The sequence below is a fragment of the Scophthalmus maximus genome, chromosome 7, assembly GCF_022379125.1.
Source record: "Scophthalmus maximus strain ysfricsl-2021 chromosome 7, ASM2237912v1, whole genome shotgun sequence".
NCBI classification, from domain to species: Eukaryota; Metazoa; Chordata; class Actinopteri; order Pleuronectiformes; family Scophthalmidae; genus Scophthalmus; species Scophthalmus maximus.
The window spans coordinates 8,927,032-8,941,011 of NC_061521.1; the positions used below are offsets into that span (position 1 = coordinate 8,927,032).

Here is a 13,980-nt window from a genome sequence, read left to right on the forward strand (position 1 = left end):
CTGACACAAATGAACCTGCTTCATTGAGTTCATGGTAGAATGTATTAGAGCCTATTAAATTAATTAATTCAGCAGTGAAGTCCCACTTGTCTTTTATTGCATAGTTTCCATTCTTCATCTTGTTTTCTCACAGCTGATCCATTGGCAAACACTCAAGACAAAAATCTTGCATAGCCTAGTGAACTTCAGATAGAAAACCTTCTGGGGTTTATGGAGAGATAAATATATTAGTTCTCACATCTCAACTTGTGCTGTGTTCACCAGTGCATCTAAAAAACTCTTTCTGGACTCCCTGAAGCAGCGACAGCCGATATAAAAAAATCAAGCTCAAAAAGCATTAGAAAATGTCATCACAACAGACAAAGCAGTGCATAGAACACGGAAGAGTGTAAGAAGAATCATTTAGCTATCAAAAAATATAATATGAAGTTCTTAGCTCTAAAAAAGGTCTTGGAATATAATTTATGCCTGAGATCTTCCTCTGAACATGTACCGCAGCCTCTGAAGAGGTCGGTCTAGTGAACTCGTTGTTCTTTGGTGATTTTAATGGTAAAAGGCACCATGTGAAGGTATCTAACAGTAAATACAAAATGCAAAAATGTGCAAAATTGTAAATGTGCTCAGTCTCCAAATGACAGGGATCTCTCCATCACACATCACTAAAAATCAAGAGAGTATAAAAAAACGCTTAAAATGCATCAGTAACGAAGTGATTAGCTTTGCAGTAACTGAAAAACAAAAAGGATACTGGTTAGTGACGAGATTATGATCCGGTCTTATTTCACGTGTGCTCTGTGTGAAATAAATTAAACTATATAAAAAATGATCCCTGCTCTTATTTCTAAGATCGGACCAGTTTGAAGCCTTGGCCAGTGTCCAGTACAGCAGGTGGGAACCAGTTGAGCTTGACTCTCTTCAGACATCGCAGGCAGGCGCTGCAGATCCACAGCAGGTTCATGCTGCCGCACCACAACGCCAACTGGACCACCGGGTAGGTCACCCGGGGATAGTACATGCCCCAGTGGTTCGCGACGTCACTGTCGGACGGCAGGTGCAGCGAGTAGTCGCTCCAGTGTTTGGAGATGCCGTAGGCGGCCGAGACCGCCCGGCCCCTCTCCGACCACTGGATGCCGCTGTTCAAGTTGCAGTTGTACTCCACCCACTGGGAGGTGAAGTCTCCGAGCTGTGGGGGGTCCTGCAGCTCCACGTCCGTCACCCTGGCGAGCGTCGCCCCCTGCACGGCCACGTACGACGGGCCCTCCACCTTCCTGACCTCCCTCACCCAAGGCAGCGAGTCGTCGCAGTCGAGCACCAGGATGAGGCGCGAGCAGACGCTGCCGTTCTTCTCCCGCCACCAGTCCACGATGTGGTCCAGGCGAAGAGTGTCTCCTCCTGATGGACACAGATACAAATGGACACAATATGATCACAATAACATTACACTGCTAACTTTTTGTTGCATCCAGAGCACAAGAACTGATTCCCCCCCTCACCTGCCAGTGCCCACTCTCCGCTCCTGTGTGTGTGGCCGCTGTAGAAGATCACGTAGGTGTCGTGGCGAGGCCCGTCAGCCGTGCGCAGGTCCATGAAGGTTTTGATCTTGGCCTGCAGAGCCTCCGCTGTAACGCCGCTGGTGGAGTAGTCGCAGCCGAAGGTCTCGATCAGGTGGTGGGCGAAGAAGCGCTGCACGTTGTTCAACATGCCCGTGGAGCGTCTGTTCAGCTCCTGCACCTGGTCCGGAGGCAGCAGCATGGGCTGACCGCCGGGGCTGCAGAACGAAGACGAGTTACACAGAGGGGTAACAGTGAGTGACTCGTGTCAGTCACGCAGCGCAGGCCAGAGAATCCACCTGACTTACAACTCCTTACTTGTATGTAATATGTGCCAGCTAACAAACTTTTAAGCATAACTCTGTCATGGACATTTTTAATTATGAAACACAAACAGCACAGTCCAGCCTTGTCTCGTTTTTGTGTGGCAAGATGCACCAAAAATATCCAGAATGACACTGAACACAACGCACAAAAAATTGACTAAGCTACGGAGTATTTTTAGATCTATATATCTAGATGGTGGACACACACACACACACACACACACACACACACACACACACACACACACACACACACACACACACACACACACACACACACACACACACACACACACACACACACACACACACACACACACACACACACACACACACACACACACACACACACACACACACACACACACTACCTGCAGTAGTTGGTGGGGATGACCAGAGCGTAGCCCACACAGGTTCCTCCCAGGCTGTTCCCCAGCTCGTGGAAGAGCCCGTGGAACAGAGACTCCAGGGGCAGGACGAGCAGGAACACGCTCACGAAGATGCTGCTGGAGGCCTGCACAGCACATTTTATCAGCCGACAATTAAAAAACACTGGTTCAGACTTGAACTGACATGGAGACAAACTTCTGTGGAAGACTAAGACACACAAAAGTCATGTGAATCTTGAATGCAACAACTTCAGGTTCAGATTAGAAAGAGGGTGTGCTTCTGAAAAACAAGTTCTGGCTCTTACAAAAACATCTTGATTAAATACTGCTGCAGTATTAACTTGAGTCTGTCCTCTCTTATAAGGGGCGAGAAAACAATGCAGTGCTGGTACAATTACTTGATTGAATGATTAATAATAATGTCAAAATGAGGGATTTCTGGCCTTTAAATTATGCCCCATAAAGCGGCTGCGGCGTGTACTGTATGTTGTCATCTGATATGTGCCGATATGAACACATGTTTTTTTTTTTTACACAAGATAATGCAGAAAAAGACTTTGAGATGCAGAGCTGGAAAGTAAATCAATAGCATCCACCATCATCCGTCACATAACTCATAATCATCATACTGTTACATTAGTTGGTGTTGTGTCTGTGTGTCAGCCCTGATGCATCACATCATTTGTCGTATTCCCCGTTTTATAAACCTAAACGTTCATTTGAAAATGATTGACGGGCGCTTTTATTGTTTCTCTATCTGCTGCATGTTTTCTCCTTTGACGAGTCCAGTGACATGTCGTGTCTCCTCGCAGAGTGCACACGTGGCTCGTACCTGCCAACAGAGAGCCGCCACGGCAGCAGTCGTGAGCAGCGTGAGGAGCACCAGGCGCTCGGAGATGAGGCAGAAGTGCCTCATGCCCTTGGAGGCCATGACCTTGGCCAGCCCGCCGACCCCCGAGCCCTGGGCCAGGCACAGCCCCTGGCACTCGCCGAGCTTGGTGTGGAAGCCCCACACGGCCACGACGAACACCAGGTGGCAGGCGCACCAGACGAGCGCGCACGCCGCGAAGCCGGGGACCGCCACGTACCAGCGGCCCACGTCCGCCAGCCTGCGCGACGCCAGGGCGACGAAGGTGGCCTCCACCAGCAGCAGCGGCAGCAGGGACAGCCGGCGCCACAGGCCCCTCCACACCAGGAACGGCTGCCAGCGCTCGGTGACGGACAGCCCGCTGAAGTAGACGTCGAGCAGCGGGTCGCAGAGCAGCTGGCTGAAGAAGCAGGCGAGGGCGCACGGGTTGACGGGCACGCGCAGCGCGTCGAAGAACAGCGCCGCGGTGACGGCGGCGAAGCACAGCAGGCCGGGCAGCGCCAGCGCCGCCTTCATCCGCAGGGCGACCATGACGGCGGCCAGCGCCGCCAGCAGCGCCGCGACGCTCAGCGCCTGGTGGAGCTGCAGCAGCGTCGCGCTGGCGACGGCGAAGCCCGCCAGCTCCTGGCGCTCCGCCGACGTGAGGAAGGCGGGCCGGTACCTGGCGCGGCCCAGCAGCCGCTCCAGCAGCGCCCACAGCGTGCGCAGCAGCACGCTGGCCAGCAGCAGGTAGTCGGCCGCCCGCTCCTTGGCGTCGCCGCGCAGCGCGGGGCTGTTGACGAGGCAGAGCACGCCGAGCAGGAAGCCGAGCCACAGGTGCAGCAGGCCGAGGCTGAGCCTCTCCATGCCGCAGCGGTAGTGCAGCACACACGCCGCCGCCAGCACGAGCAGGGCCAGCACGAAGACGACGAGCAGGAAGGCCTCGGCGGCGCTCTCCCAGCGGGCGTAGAGCCCCAGGCACAGGGCGAGCAGCAGGTTGAGGCCCGACAGGTAGCCCAGCCACCGGACCGACGACCACATGCTCACCTCGCCGTTGACCTCCTCGAGCCGGGTCATGGCCGCGTGGAGGCAGTGGCTCACGCAGTAGCGGAGAAAACGACACATCGTCGAAATGCACCAAACCGCCACACAAATAAAAGCAGTTCCTCTGAAGAGTTACAGGCGGTTTCCTGCCCGGTAAGACATCGGAAGTCCCGCAACAAGTCCGGCTGCTGCGCGGCTAGCTTAGCTTCCGTGTGGCTATCGGCGATGCATCCCTGCAGCGGTTAACGTCGGCGGGCGAAAACGTTCACATCTTGCAAGTTCGTATTTGCGCCTTCTGGTCGCCTGTCTTCGAAACGTCCCAGCTGTCAGGGCCGCGGAGAACACATTGGTTCGAAAAGTTTGACGCGTAAAAAGTTCCTGAGCCGGACGACAGTCGCCATGACACTGACACTTGACTACGGTGAGCGCCGAGGGTCAAAAGTGTCCCGCCCCACGTTAACGGTTTCGATTCCTTTTGTTTAATGTTAAACGTTTCTGAATGGCTCGTACTTTTTTTAGTTAAGAACATTTCCTTGACCAATATAGTTTAAACTAAAAGTTCACTTATGAGCTGACCTTTTTTCCGGAACTGTTTTCTAGCACTTCTCACGTGGATCTTCGATGGAAGTACATGCCCAAGGGTCTGACAAGTCAGGGTGGCTTGTTTTTTCCAGGGGTCAGATTTGTTCAGTTTGAGTTTCAACTGAGCAAAACTGAAGATGCAGGCATCTACCAAACATGGTACCAGCTCACATGCTTTCTGTGGATGGACAGACATGACCTCTGTGCCTAAAAGGGCCTTAAAGGCAAACCAATATACTACTAATGATGTACAATATATCATATAACGATATAATCCTGCCTCATGATAAAGGCCCCAGCTTTGTTCCTGTTCTCAGCTTCTACTAATGTTAATGTATATTTTCAAGGTATCAAAAGACCTGTCAATCGTGCACCCCCTTTATCTCCCGAGTCACCATTGCCTTCATAGCTCCAAAAGCAGTAGACAGAGAAGTATTCGAATAGTAAATAATAAAGGCACAGTACACATGAGAAAAAGAAAACTCACAAGACACTTTACATTCACATTCATTTATAAAAGAGGAATACAACCATACTACAAGCACACATTGTTCTGCATTGTTGAAAACGCTGATAATGAAGATGGATCCATCTCATGCAAATTGGCCAAAAGAAACACTGGAAGACAAACGCACCAATCAGTCACAACACACCCTGCTTCAGAGTCTGAATATGTTTGGTACTGTTAAATGTTTTCTTTCTTTTCTTCTACCGAGAGATGTGCATTACTGGAAAATGAATATAGGAATGGCAACAACACACTTCATTACATCGACACTGGAAATGTTTCTTGTAACCACTAGTGTGACAAAAGGAGAACAGAATACTTTGTATGTATCGTCAGGCCAAAGACGCTTGAAATCATTTGTTAAAACGGTATGAATGTCATTCTCTCCGGGGGTTATGAAAGTCTGCTTGCAACATAAATGTGGACAAAGAAGGCACCTTAGACTTACTAGTATTATGATATGGGTCCATCGTATTGGTTGTGAAACTGTCATCATAGGAAAATAATTACATTTTGTGACACCCTTTGGGATCAATGATAAAGTGCCACAGGCAAAAAAACCCAACTACATATCAAGTAAATTAATTCCTTCATTCACGCTGACAAACCCAACCACACCCACACATTCTGCCTGTTCAGGGACAGGCAGGGACACTGACGTTTCACCTGGTAGTGTCTTCAGATCTGGTCTTGCTGGCTATTGCTAAAAATCGACAGTATCTCACCTGGTTCAGAGCTTCTGTACGACAAAACAGTAAATTAGTGCAAACTTCTTCTGTCGAGGTGGATTTTTCTGACTGTGAGGCGGTCAGATCTAGATATTTTTCGGAGGCCGAGTACTTTCTGTATTTTCACATTGAAGTTACAAAACTGTGTCAAAGGGTACCGGTGCTGTCAAGTCCTTTTACTGTGGGTCACTGACGTGCAGTGTTGTACTATTTCTCTGCTCGAGAGTAAAAATGTACTGGAAATCTAACAGGAGATAACTGATTATTAATATCTGTGAGGACAATGAGAGGAGGAAAAATAAAGTGTAAAACCTACTTTGAAAACGATCGTACCTTGTTACACAATGAGTAAACACAGTTACAGCTTCACATTAGTAAACCTAGTAATACTCCTACTGTATGCTTCTGAAAATGCTTTAAAATGCTACAAATACCACTTTTCTTGTAAAAGAGACACAAATCATTCAGAGGATGCCAAGTTAAAATGGCATTGCCACACTTTGCACTGGACAACACCAATGTTTTGACTCTTGAGAATATAGATTTCAAAACATTTAACTTTTTTTTTTGTCTTGGAAAAACTAAATGCACATCAAGATTTTTTTCAAAAAGTCTAGCTGCATGACTGTGACAGAAGCAAGCGTACCAAGTCCAGTCATTCCATATCAATCCCTCCAGTGCAATCAGACTCCTACCGGACTGCTTGGTTGCTGTATTTGGCATTTATGCTAAGCAGCCTGCCGCACTAGCTTATATAAATAGAGACTGACTACAGAATGTAGACAAGCTGACTTTTGTTATTGAGGGCTGAAGATGGGATCAAAATCAAGGAGCAGGGATTTAAGATATCTTAAGGGAGTTCACTTTCCAACTCTTAAAAAACCTAACTATTTATCAAAATATATCCATCTTAGTGTGTGTGTGTCTGTGTCTGTCTTCATGTCTGTGTATGCGTGTGTGTGTACTCTAAGAGAAGTGTGTGTGTGTGTGTATATGAGAAAATAATTTGTAAACTTCTCTCTTTCACACTGTGCAAACTGCATTAGAGGAGAGGGAGTATAAGGTGGAGAAGAATGCAGCAGGATAAATTTGGCAGCGCAGCAGTAGAAGGGGGGGGGGGGTTGTTACGGGGGCATAGCTGGTTTAGCCTAGCTCTGAAGCAGTATGGGGTCCTCTAGCTCATGGAAGCCAGGCACCGAGCTGCCCTGGCTCTCCCCAGAATCGGAATCATAGGGCGTGTCAGGTAGCTCCGTGAAGCCCCAAGCCAGCTGGTCGTCCTCAAACTCGGAGCGCACCTGCACGGGCACGTCGGCGCAGTCTTCCTCCTCATTGGCGTGGAAGTCCTGAGGGATGTAGAGCATCTCGGGGTAGTTGCGTGACACCAGGTCACTGGTGGTGGCCAGAGATGCCTTGCGGAAGGCGATGAGATGCATGTGGGAGTACTTGATGTACTTGTAGCGCTTGAAGCCCAGTGACTCCACCGCCACGCGCCAGCTGCGCATCATGAGGGCGTGGCGGTTCTGGTGGGACGAGTCGGGCGTGATGATGAGCAGCAGGCCGTGCAACTCCAGCAGCTCGTGCGCCTTCTTGCAGCAGATCCAGCGCTGGTACGGTGAGGGGAAGTAGGAGAGGAGCAGCGAGAAGACCACCACGTGGAACAGCTGAGCCGGCAGAGCGTCAATGGGGTTGTGGAGCTGGCGGAGAAAGGCCTGGACCGCATCGTCCGCCAGCTGCAGAGGCTGCTGGAGCTGAAGGTTGAGGAAGTCACACTTGTACACACTCTGAGGGAGAGAGGAGGCAAGACATTGGCGTGAATCATGGTTCAGATGCCATCGACCAATGTCACTCCACTCATTTAGTTTCATTACTGGCAGCTGCAGAATGTGCAGCGCTCTTTGTTCTGTTTCTGCTGAATTTGTTCATCCCCCCCCCTGTATGAGTCATCTCTGCTGTTGCTTTTCCTTCTGTCATGCTGGCACCGGAGACACAAGACAGGAAACTCTTTTGCATTTTATTTGTTTCCCAAGTATTTCAAATGTGTTGTCTACAAAGATGTGAACAGAATGAGTGAGCACTCATACCTCAACTGCAGGCACTATGTCGATACCAACTGTAAGGAACTCATCGAACTTCAAGAAAGGGTTGAAGCAGCTTCCCACATCAAGGAGTCGCATCTTTCCCCGCTGAGAGATTGAACTGTGACACAAATGTTGAAGAAGTTTCAAATCAACTGAAGCAAAAAAAATTCCCCGCACATACTGAACTTAACTCTTTGTGCATTAAGTAGCTTGTTGGCAAACAAACGTGTAACTTTTATATCCAGTGGGATCACCTGGATATTTGAATGGAAACAGTTAATGGATGTTTGACGCTGTTGAGGAATATTATATGCAAGGGGATCATTTTTTGGTCTTCTATATGTTACAGGAAATATGTTTTAAAGAAAATATAGATGCTTGTGGTGAGGAGAGTTTTGTTTTTAACACAACCTAAGATCCTTTTTTTCTACAAAGAAGAAAACAACCATTTCAGTTATCAGAAAAAATACTGATGGTGTATGTTCTACAGTCAGTAGAGTGCAAACCCATTAGATTAGCTCGTCTTACAAAGACAGTTGAAACTATAAATGTGTGGCTTAGACATGCAACGATCATGAGTGAGGTTTTGCATCTGCGTTCTGCCAGATCCAATCCAATTCTAGATTTCTACTCACAAATCTTGGATCAACACAGATGCACAGTGCTCACTAAATGAAGACTGTAAACATAACTAATGCACTCTCTGCTGTGCCAAAAGAGGAATTGAAGACCGTTTCCATTTCCATAACTGAGATCAAACTTTTTACATTATATTCCTTAGCAGCAAGACTCTAATAATAGCAAAAGTCACAAGTGCGTTTAAATATTCTGCACAGACAGACGGACGGAGAGACAATGATAATTCTTAGCAGTTTTCGAGGGTGTGGTGTGTTCACACTGGTAAAAAGGAAGTATCCTAACCGATGTGAATGTGCGGTTGTTGTACAGTATTAATATTGCTCCACAATGCATGGAAATTGAGGTGCTGGTCACAGCTATACAAAAGTAAAATTTTACAGCTCCAAAAACAGAAACATAAGCAGCACTTTCTTGAAAAAAACCTTTGAGAAGTTCATCTTGCAGAAACATTCCTAAGTTTGAGTTTGACTGACGTAGATAAATAGATAAAGTAGATAAATACTCTAACCTACCTTGGGATGGTGCTGTATGGTTGGGCACTTACGGACGCTGCAGTCAGACCCATGGCGAGCGTGGCACTTTTCTCATCCTTCTCCAACATTCTTTTCATCCCACCATCCAAAAAGTATTCTTGACAGACACTGTGGAAGTGGAATCCAAACATTACTGACATCTTAACTGTGAAAGTGAGACTGGCTTGTCACTCTAAATTTAGATGACTCAGATTTCACGGCGACTGAAAGACATTTCGAAGACGTCTCAAGCCTATCGCAATTAATGTCGTACCTGCGACACCATTCAATGCGTCCCTCTCCCTCGCAGGTTTTGGTCCAGTGGTTGTCTGCGAGATTCTTCATGGCCAGCGCGTACTCACTCAGTGTCTGCTCATCCTCGCAGTGCTCGCGCCAGATCTTGTCAAAATCGCCCACTGAGGGGGAAAACAAAAAAGCAAATCAGGACAAAAGCTTAAAAACAAATACATAAATCCGAGCTCACAGTTTAGAAGAATAAATTAGCACTTAAAGTTAGCACAAGCTACTGGTATCACCCACTGTCCAGGCTGAAGTCCTACTTTTTTGTCTTCGTCCAGTCTGTCATGTCTCTACACATCCAAGTGGTAGACATTCACAACCCCCATTGCCAGTTGCGGTCATCCAACTTTGAGCCAAAGCATGATTTTTTTCCTCTTCTGGAAATATCTGCTGAGAAAGCTGAGCCCCCGTTTGCTGCTACACTGCCTCCATGTTTACTCGCCTCTGCCAGCACAGAAGTGGATTTGTTCTCCTAAAAAAAAAAAAATCGCCCTCTAAAAAGTAATTCCACTGTAGCAATCATGTCTACAAAAAAATTCCCTTCAGCACATCTTCGCAGCTGCTCAGAAGTTTACAGCCTGTAGCGCAGGCAGACAGGCCGATAAGGGAGAAATCCCATGACCCCGAGGAAAAACTCTCTCTATCAGATTTGCAGAAATGAAAGGACAACAAGAGGAGTGGTGGTAAACAGCGGGGCTCTGAAAGCATGACTGCTGTGATTCAATGCCATGCCTACCAGATCATGCTTTACTTATTAACCAATCATGAGGTCTGCTAGTGGGACGACTACAACCAAAACAACCAGCTAGTCCCTCTGACACTGAATCGTTTCTGATTAAACACGCTTGGTTCAAAGTGGAGTTAAAGCACTGTGATCTCGGTTGTGGGGTGTTTTTTAAAGGTGGAAAAGTAAGACACATAACAGCAACAGCTTACTACACACTGATAATAGACAATGTGGCTATATTGGTACAACTCCACTCTAATGTTTTTAATTCAGTCAAATGGACAAACCCAGCCAGGCATTCAAGCAAGATGCAACCTAGATCATGACATTTGTGGCTTTTATACGCAAGTCAAATCTGCTGTGCTGCTGTTCTACTAGAAGCATGAGGAAGATCGACTGATGCCAAGACTTTGCACCTATCATGAATTTGCCTTTTTTGTGTTCCCCTCCTACACAGCCTGCAGTAGGACTACGCATTTCCTGAGAAAGACAAAATGAAAACAGAGTGCAGCGTCAGCAACAGCACAAAGCCTCTGTGTGGGTAGGCCTTGTGGCAAAGGTTTCAAAATCCAGAGCACTTCAGCATCGGTAGGCATTTCAAAAACGGCAAACAGCCTTCGACTGCGAGCTCAAGGCTGCAGCAAACTAGAGCTGCAACAGTTAATCGATAAGTCGTTATTAGGGGAAAACAAAGGGGGAAATGAATTGTGAATATTTTCTGGTTTCTTTCTTCCACTCTGACAGTGAACTTAATATCTTTGGTGTAAACGAAAAAAAACATAATCTTGGGGGTGTGGGGAACACAATAGACTTTTTCATCATTTTATGACAGTTTAAAACGAGAAAATGATCAACAGATTAATCAACAATGAAAATAATGGTTAGTTGCAGCCCTACAACAAAACCTCTCTGTCACCGCTACAACGTGAAATGTCAGTTGCTTCTTTTAGCAATCAACACGTCGAGCACTCCGGAGCTCAGATGTCGTTCAGCAGTGCTGAGGTGTTGCGAAAGGGTTTTTTCCAAACTTCCCATTTTTCACAAGCTCCTATCCAGGCTGTCTCATAACAGGAAACAAGACGGAGGTCTGTGCTCTCAGGACAGACAGCTGCTGGTGGTGAATGTTGTGCAAATACAACCGTGATACAATATCTACAGCTTTAAAAGAGCTGTGACCGCCTCATAATGAATGGCTCAAAGCAGTTTTGATAAATGTAGGTGCACACAGTTAGGACTCCTTAGAGACGAAGGCAGATGAGAGAGTCCAGAGCAGCTTCCCAGGTGAACTTGAACAGTTCTTCTGAAGAATCAGATTCAGGAGCAGTGTAATCTCTTCTGAGTAAATTCTTACTAGAAGCAGTTTCCAAACTGTTAGTTTAGACATCAGTTGTTTTTTTTGTAAGCATCAAATGGGAGACAATTCTCTAGAAATAAAGAGTAAGAATAGATTTTCTCCAGCGACATCTTCTCCATCTTGCCTCTTAGGTGGTGTCAAACTTTAATTCTCACTGATTAACCTTCTAGGGGCAAGGTCAGGTCAAATTATTTTGAAATATATTCATTTGCTGAATAAGAATTTAATTCCAATCAGTAACCTAATCCATTGGATTACAATAAAAATGCAATTGTATCTGAATTATTTTGGATTACTTCAAAATCGAACTTTAAAATTAATAAAAAATCACAGAGGACAAAAAGCACAATAATGCCCCGAAGGCACATTTCCATTGTGGTTGTCTAGAATAATAAGTGTTGACACACCACAAAATAAAGAACAAAACAACAACAAGACAGCAAAGCAAAGATAACTAAATCAACAAATATCGGCAAATAAATAACAGGCGACAGTGGAGCTATGTCAACAGTCTCGTGTTGCCTCAGTCACAAAAGCTAAAAAAAATATCAATTGAATACACCACTTGGTATTTTTCCAAGCACTTCTTTAAAGCCACTTTCTGTGAAACACTCAATTCCTGCCTCTTGTAAAGAGGCAATGATTTGGATCTGTAAAGAGTAAACGGACAGCATATATATATAGCATTGCTCTCCTGATCTGTCAACCACTTGAAGCACTTTAAAATGTATTTATTCTGTATTAGTCTCATCCCCCCATTCACACACACATTAAACATGTATGTGGATTAGAAAAAAATAAAGGGCCCAGTATACTATCATGTGGCACCCCACACCTCATGATTCTTGACTCTCTGAAATGTTTGGTTTTTTTATTTTCTGGCGGCATCTGGTGGTAAAGATGCAAACGGCAGCCATCTGAGCAACCGACAGGGGACACTTTATGGTGGCGCACTAGCTGATTCCATTTCCGGTAGCGCTGAAAATTCAAAGCGAATGCGACGTATTCTGGAACCGTTTTGTGCAACGAATGTATTCAACACGGCGTAGCGAACGTGGCGACTGACACGGAGGTCAGGTCCCCCTCATGTAAACTATATTTAACTCGTTCAGAGTCGACGAAAAAACATCGGTTCTTTGTTGCAGGTGATTATGCATGTATGAACACATAGTTATGGACAATATATTCAGTTTCTGTGAATAAGTTCTTCTTACACACTGTAGCTTTAAACGTTTGAGACACATTTGGGCTGACTACCCACTCAAACCAATGACTATTAATATATATATATTTTCTTAAATATTGAATTCTGTGATCTACGGTATTGGATGTTCTGCAAATACTATATCATGAAATGTATTATTGATACTGTGATATTAAGCCGTACTCTTAACAGCAAGCCAATAACTCATGTAAGAAACCTTCAGATATGTTATCTGGTTCTGAATAATACCTAGTGCTCGTCAATAAAAGGTCATTTGGTCGCAGGAGCTGCCAGCGCGTGTTTGTTCAGTCAACAGACGTTTATCATTTATTGGCCATAAACTGGGGCAACAAGAGGACTCGTTCGTCGTGCACAGACACGGTGTCTCTCGTCGTGGAGCTGCGGACGGAGACGCGATGCACGTTCCCACTCAGGGACAAGAGATGGAACAGCAGCGACGTTCGCAGCGGCTGTTTGTGTTCACGTCGAGCAGCTTCAACGGGCCTCGAGTCTGCCTCCACACGCGGCGCGTCCGCCGGGAGGGTCAGCGAGCGGGACGAGCAGCGTTCGGACGACCGAGTGGCGACGGAGCGACCGCATGTGGAGAACGAGTGGTAGCCACTCGGCCGCAGGGCCACAGACGGGGAGAGGGGCCCGCCGCGGCTGCTTACCCTCTCTGTATTTCCTGCGCAGTTTTCTGTGGACGCTCTTGACGACCCCCGACAGCTTCTCCTGCTCCTTCTTGTGCGGCGCCTCCTCCGGGATCGGCACGTAGAAGGGCTCCGGGTGGTCTTCCGTCTCTCCCGTCTCGACATTGTCCCTGGGGTCCATAGCAGCGCACCGCCGAAGCTGCCTCCGACGCTCGCTTCCCCCTTTCAGAGCTGCAACTCGACCGGCGAACCGGTGCACCGGCCAACAACACGCGATGTGATTGGTGGACGCCGAAAGGCACGGCGCAGAACTGACAGCCCGTCGTCCAATCACAGGCCTGGAAAAGTACCCGAGTCCGAGTGCGCACTATGGTGCATTCAGAAGCATTATGTAAATTCCACACCTCCTAAAGTTATGTCAACACACACACACACACACACACACACACACACAGTGGTCAACAAAAATATATCCTCATAGTGCTATGGAGACAAACCAAAGCTAATATTGGTCAAAAAATAAATTATATGATATCCCATGA

At 46.8% G+C, this 13,980-nt stretch overlaps 2 protein-coding genes across 4 annotated transcripts; both read right to left on the bottom strand.

Moving 5' to 3' along the window:
- Nucleotides 1–75: 75 nt before the first annotated feature.
- tmem168b (transmembrane protein 168b) lies at nucleotides 76–4,584 on the bottom strand. The gene is made up of 4 exons (XM_035643638.2): nucleotides 3,098–4,584; nucleotides 2,248–2,390; nucleotides 1,494–1,768; nucleotides 76–1,392 (listed from the first exon to the last, which is right to left on the bottom strand). Exons 1-4 carry the CDS (start codon nucleotides 4,235–4,237, stop codon nucleotides 842–844), a joined length of 2,109 nt encoding a protein of 702 aa, XP_035499531.1. The 5' UTR covers nucleotides 4,238–4,584; the 3' UTR covers nucleotides 76–841.
- Nucleotides 4,585–5,232: 648 nt separating this feature from the next.
- bmt2 (base methyltransferase of 25S rRNA 2 homolog) lies at nucleotides 5,233–13,706 on the bottom strand. 3 transcript variants are annotated; one of them, XM_035643641.2, is made up of 5 exons: nucleotides 13,460–13,706; nucleotides 9,478–9,619; nucleotides 9,204–9,332; nucleotides 8,056–8,170; nucleotides 5,233–7,755 (listed from the first exon to the last, which is right to left on the bottom strand). In XM_035643641.2, the coding sequence occupies exons 1-5, from the start codon at nucleotides 13,617–13,619 to the stop codon at nucleotides 7,123–7,125; spliced, it is 1,179 nt and encodes a 392-aa protein (XP_035499534.1). In that variant the 5' UTR covers nucleotides 13,620–13,706; the 3' UTR covers nucleotides 5,233–7,122. The 3 variants fall into 3 exon arrangements, with proteins under 3 accessions (XP_035499534.1, XP_035499536.1, XP_035499535.1); XM_035643643.2 differs by lacking the exon at nucleotides 13,460–13,706 and adding an exon at nucleotides 9,764–10,195; XM_035643642.2 differs by lacking the exon at nucleotides 13,460–13,706 and adding an exon at nucleotides 9,744–10,195.
- Nucleotides 13,707–13,980: the final 274 nt, after the last annotated feature.

Bases quoted from the DNA above. Each gene is read 5' to 3' on its own strand.
- tmem168b (XM_035643638.2), bottom strand. From the start codon at position 4,237: ATGTGTCGTTTTCTCCGCTACTGCGTGAGCCACTGCCTCCACGCGGCC. The intron at 1,769-2,247 runs GTAGTGTGTGTG...TTCGTTCTGCAG, and splicing joins ATCCCCACCAACTACTGCAG to CCCCGGCGGTCAGCCCATGC. The intron at 1,393-1,493 runs GTGAGGGGGGGA...TGTGTCCATCAG, and splicing joins CGGAGAGTGGGCACTGGCAG to GAGGAGACACTCTTCGCCTG.
- bmt2 (XM_035643641.2), bottom strand. From the start codon at position 13,619: ATGGACCCCAGGGACAATGTCGAGACGGGAGAGACGGAAGACCACCCG. The intron at 9,333-9,477 runs GTACGACATTAA...CCACTTCCACAG, and splicing joins CGCATTGAATGGTGTCGCAG to TGTCTGTCAAGAATACTTTT. The intron at 8,171-9,203 runs GTAGGTTAGAGT...TTTGTGTCACAG, and splicing joins CCATACAGCACCATCCCAAG to TTCAATCTCTCAGCGGGGAA.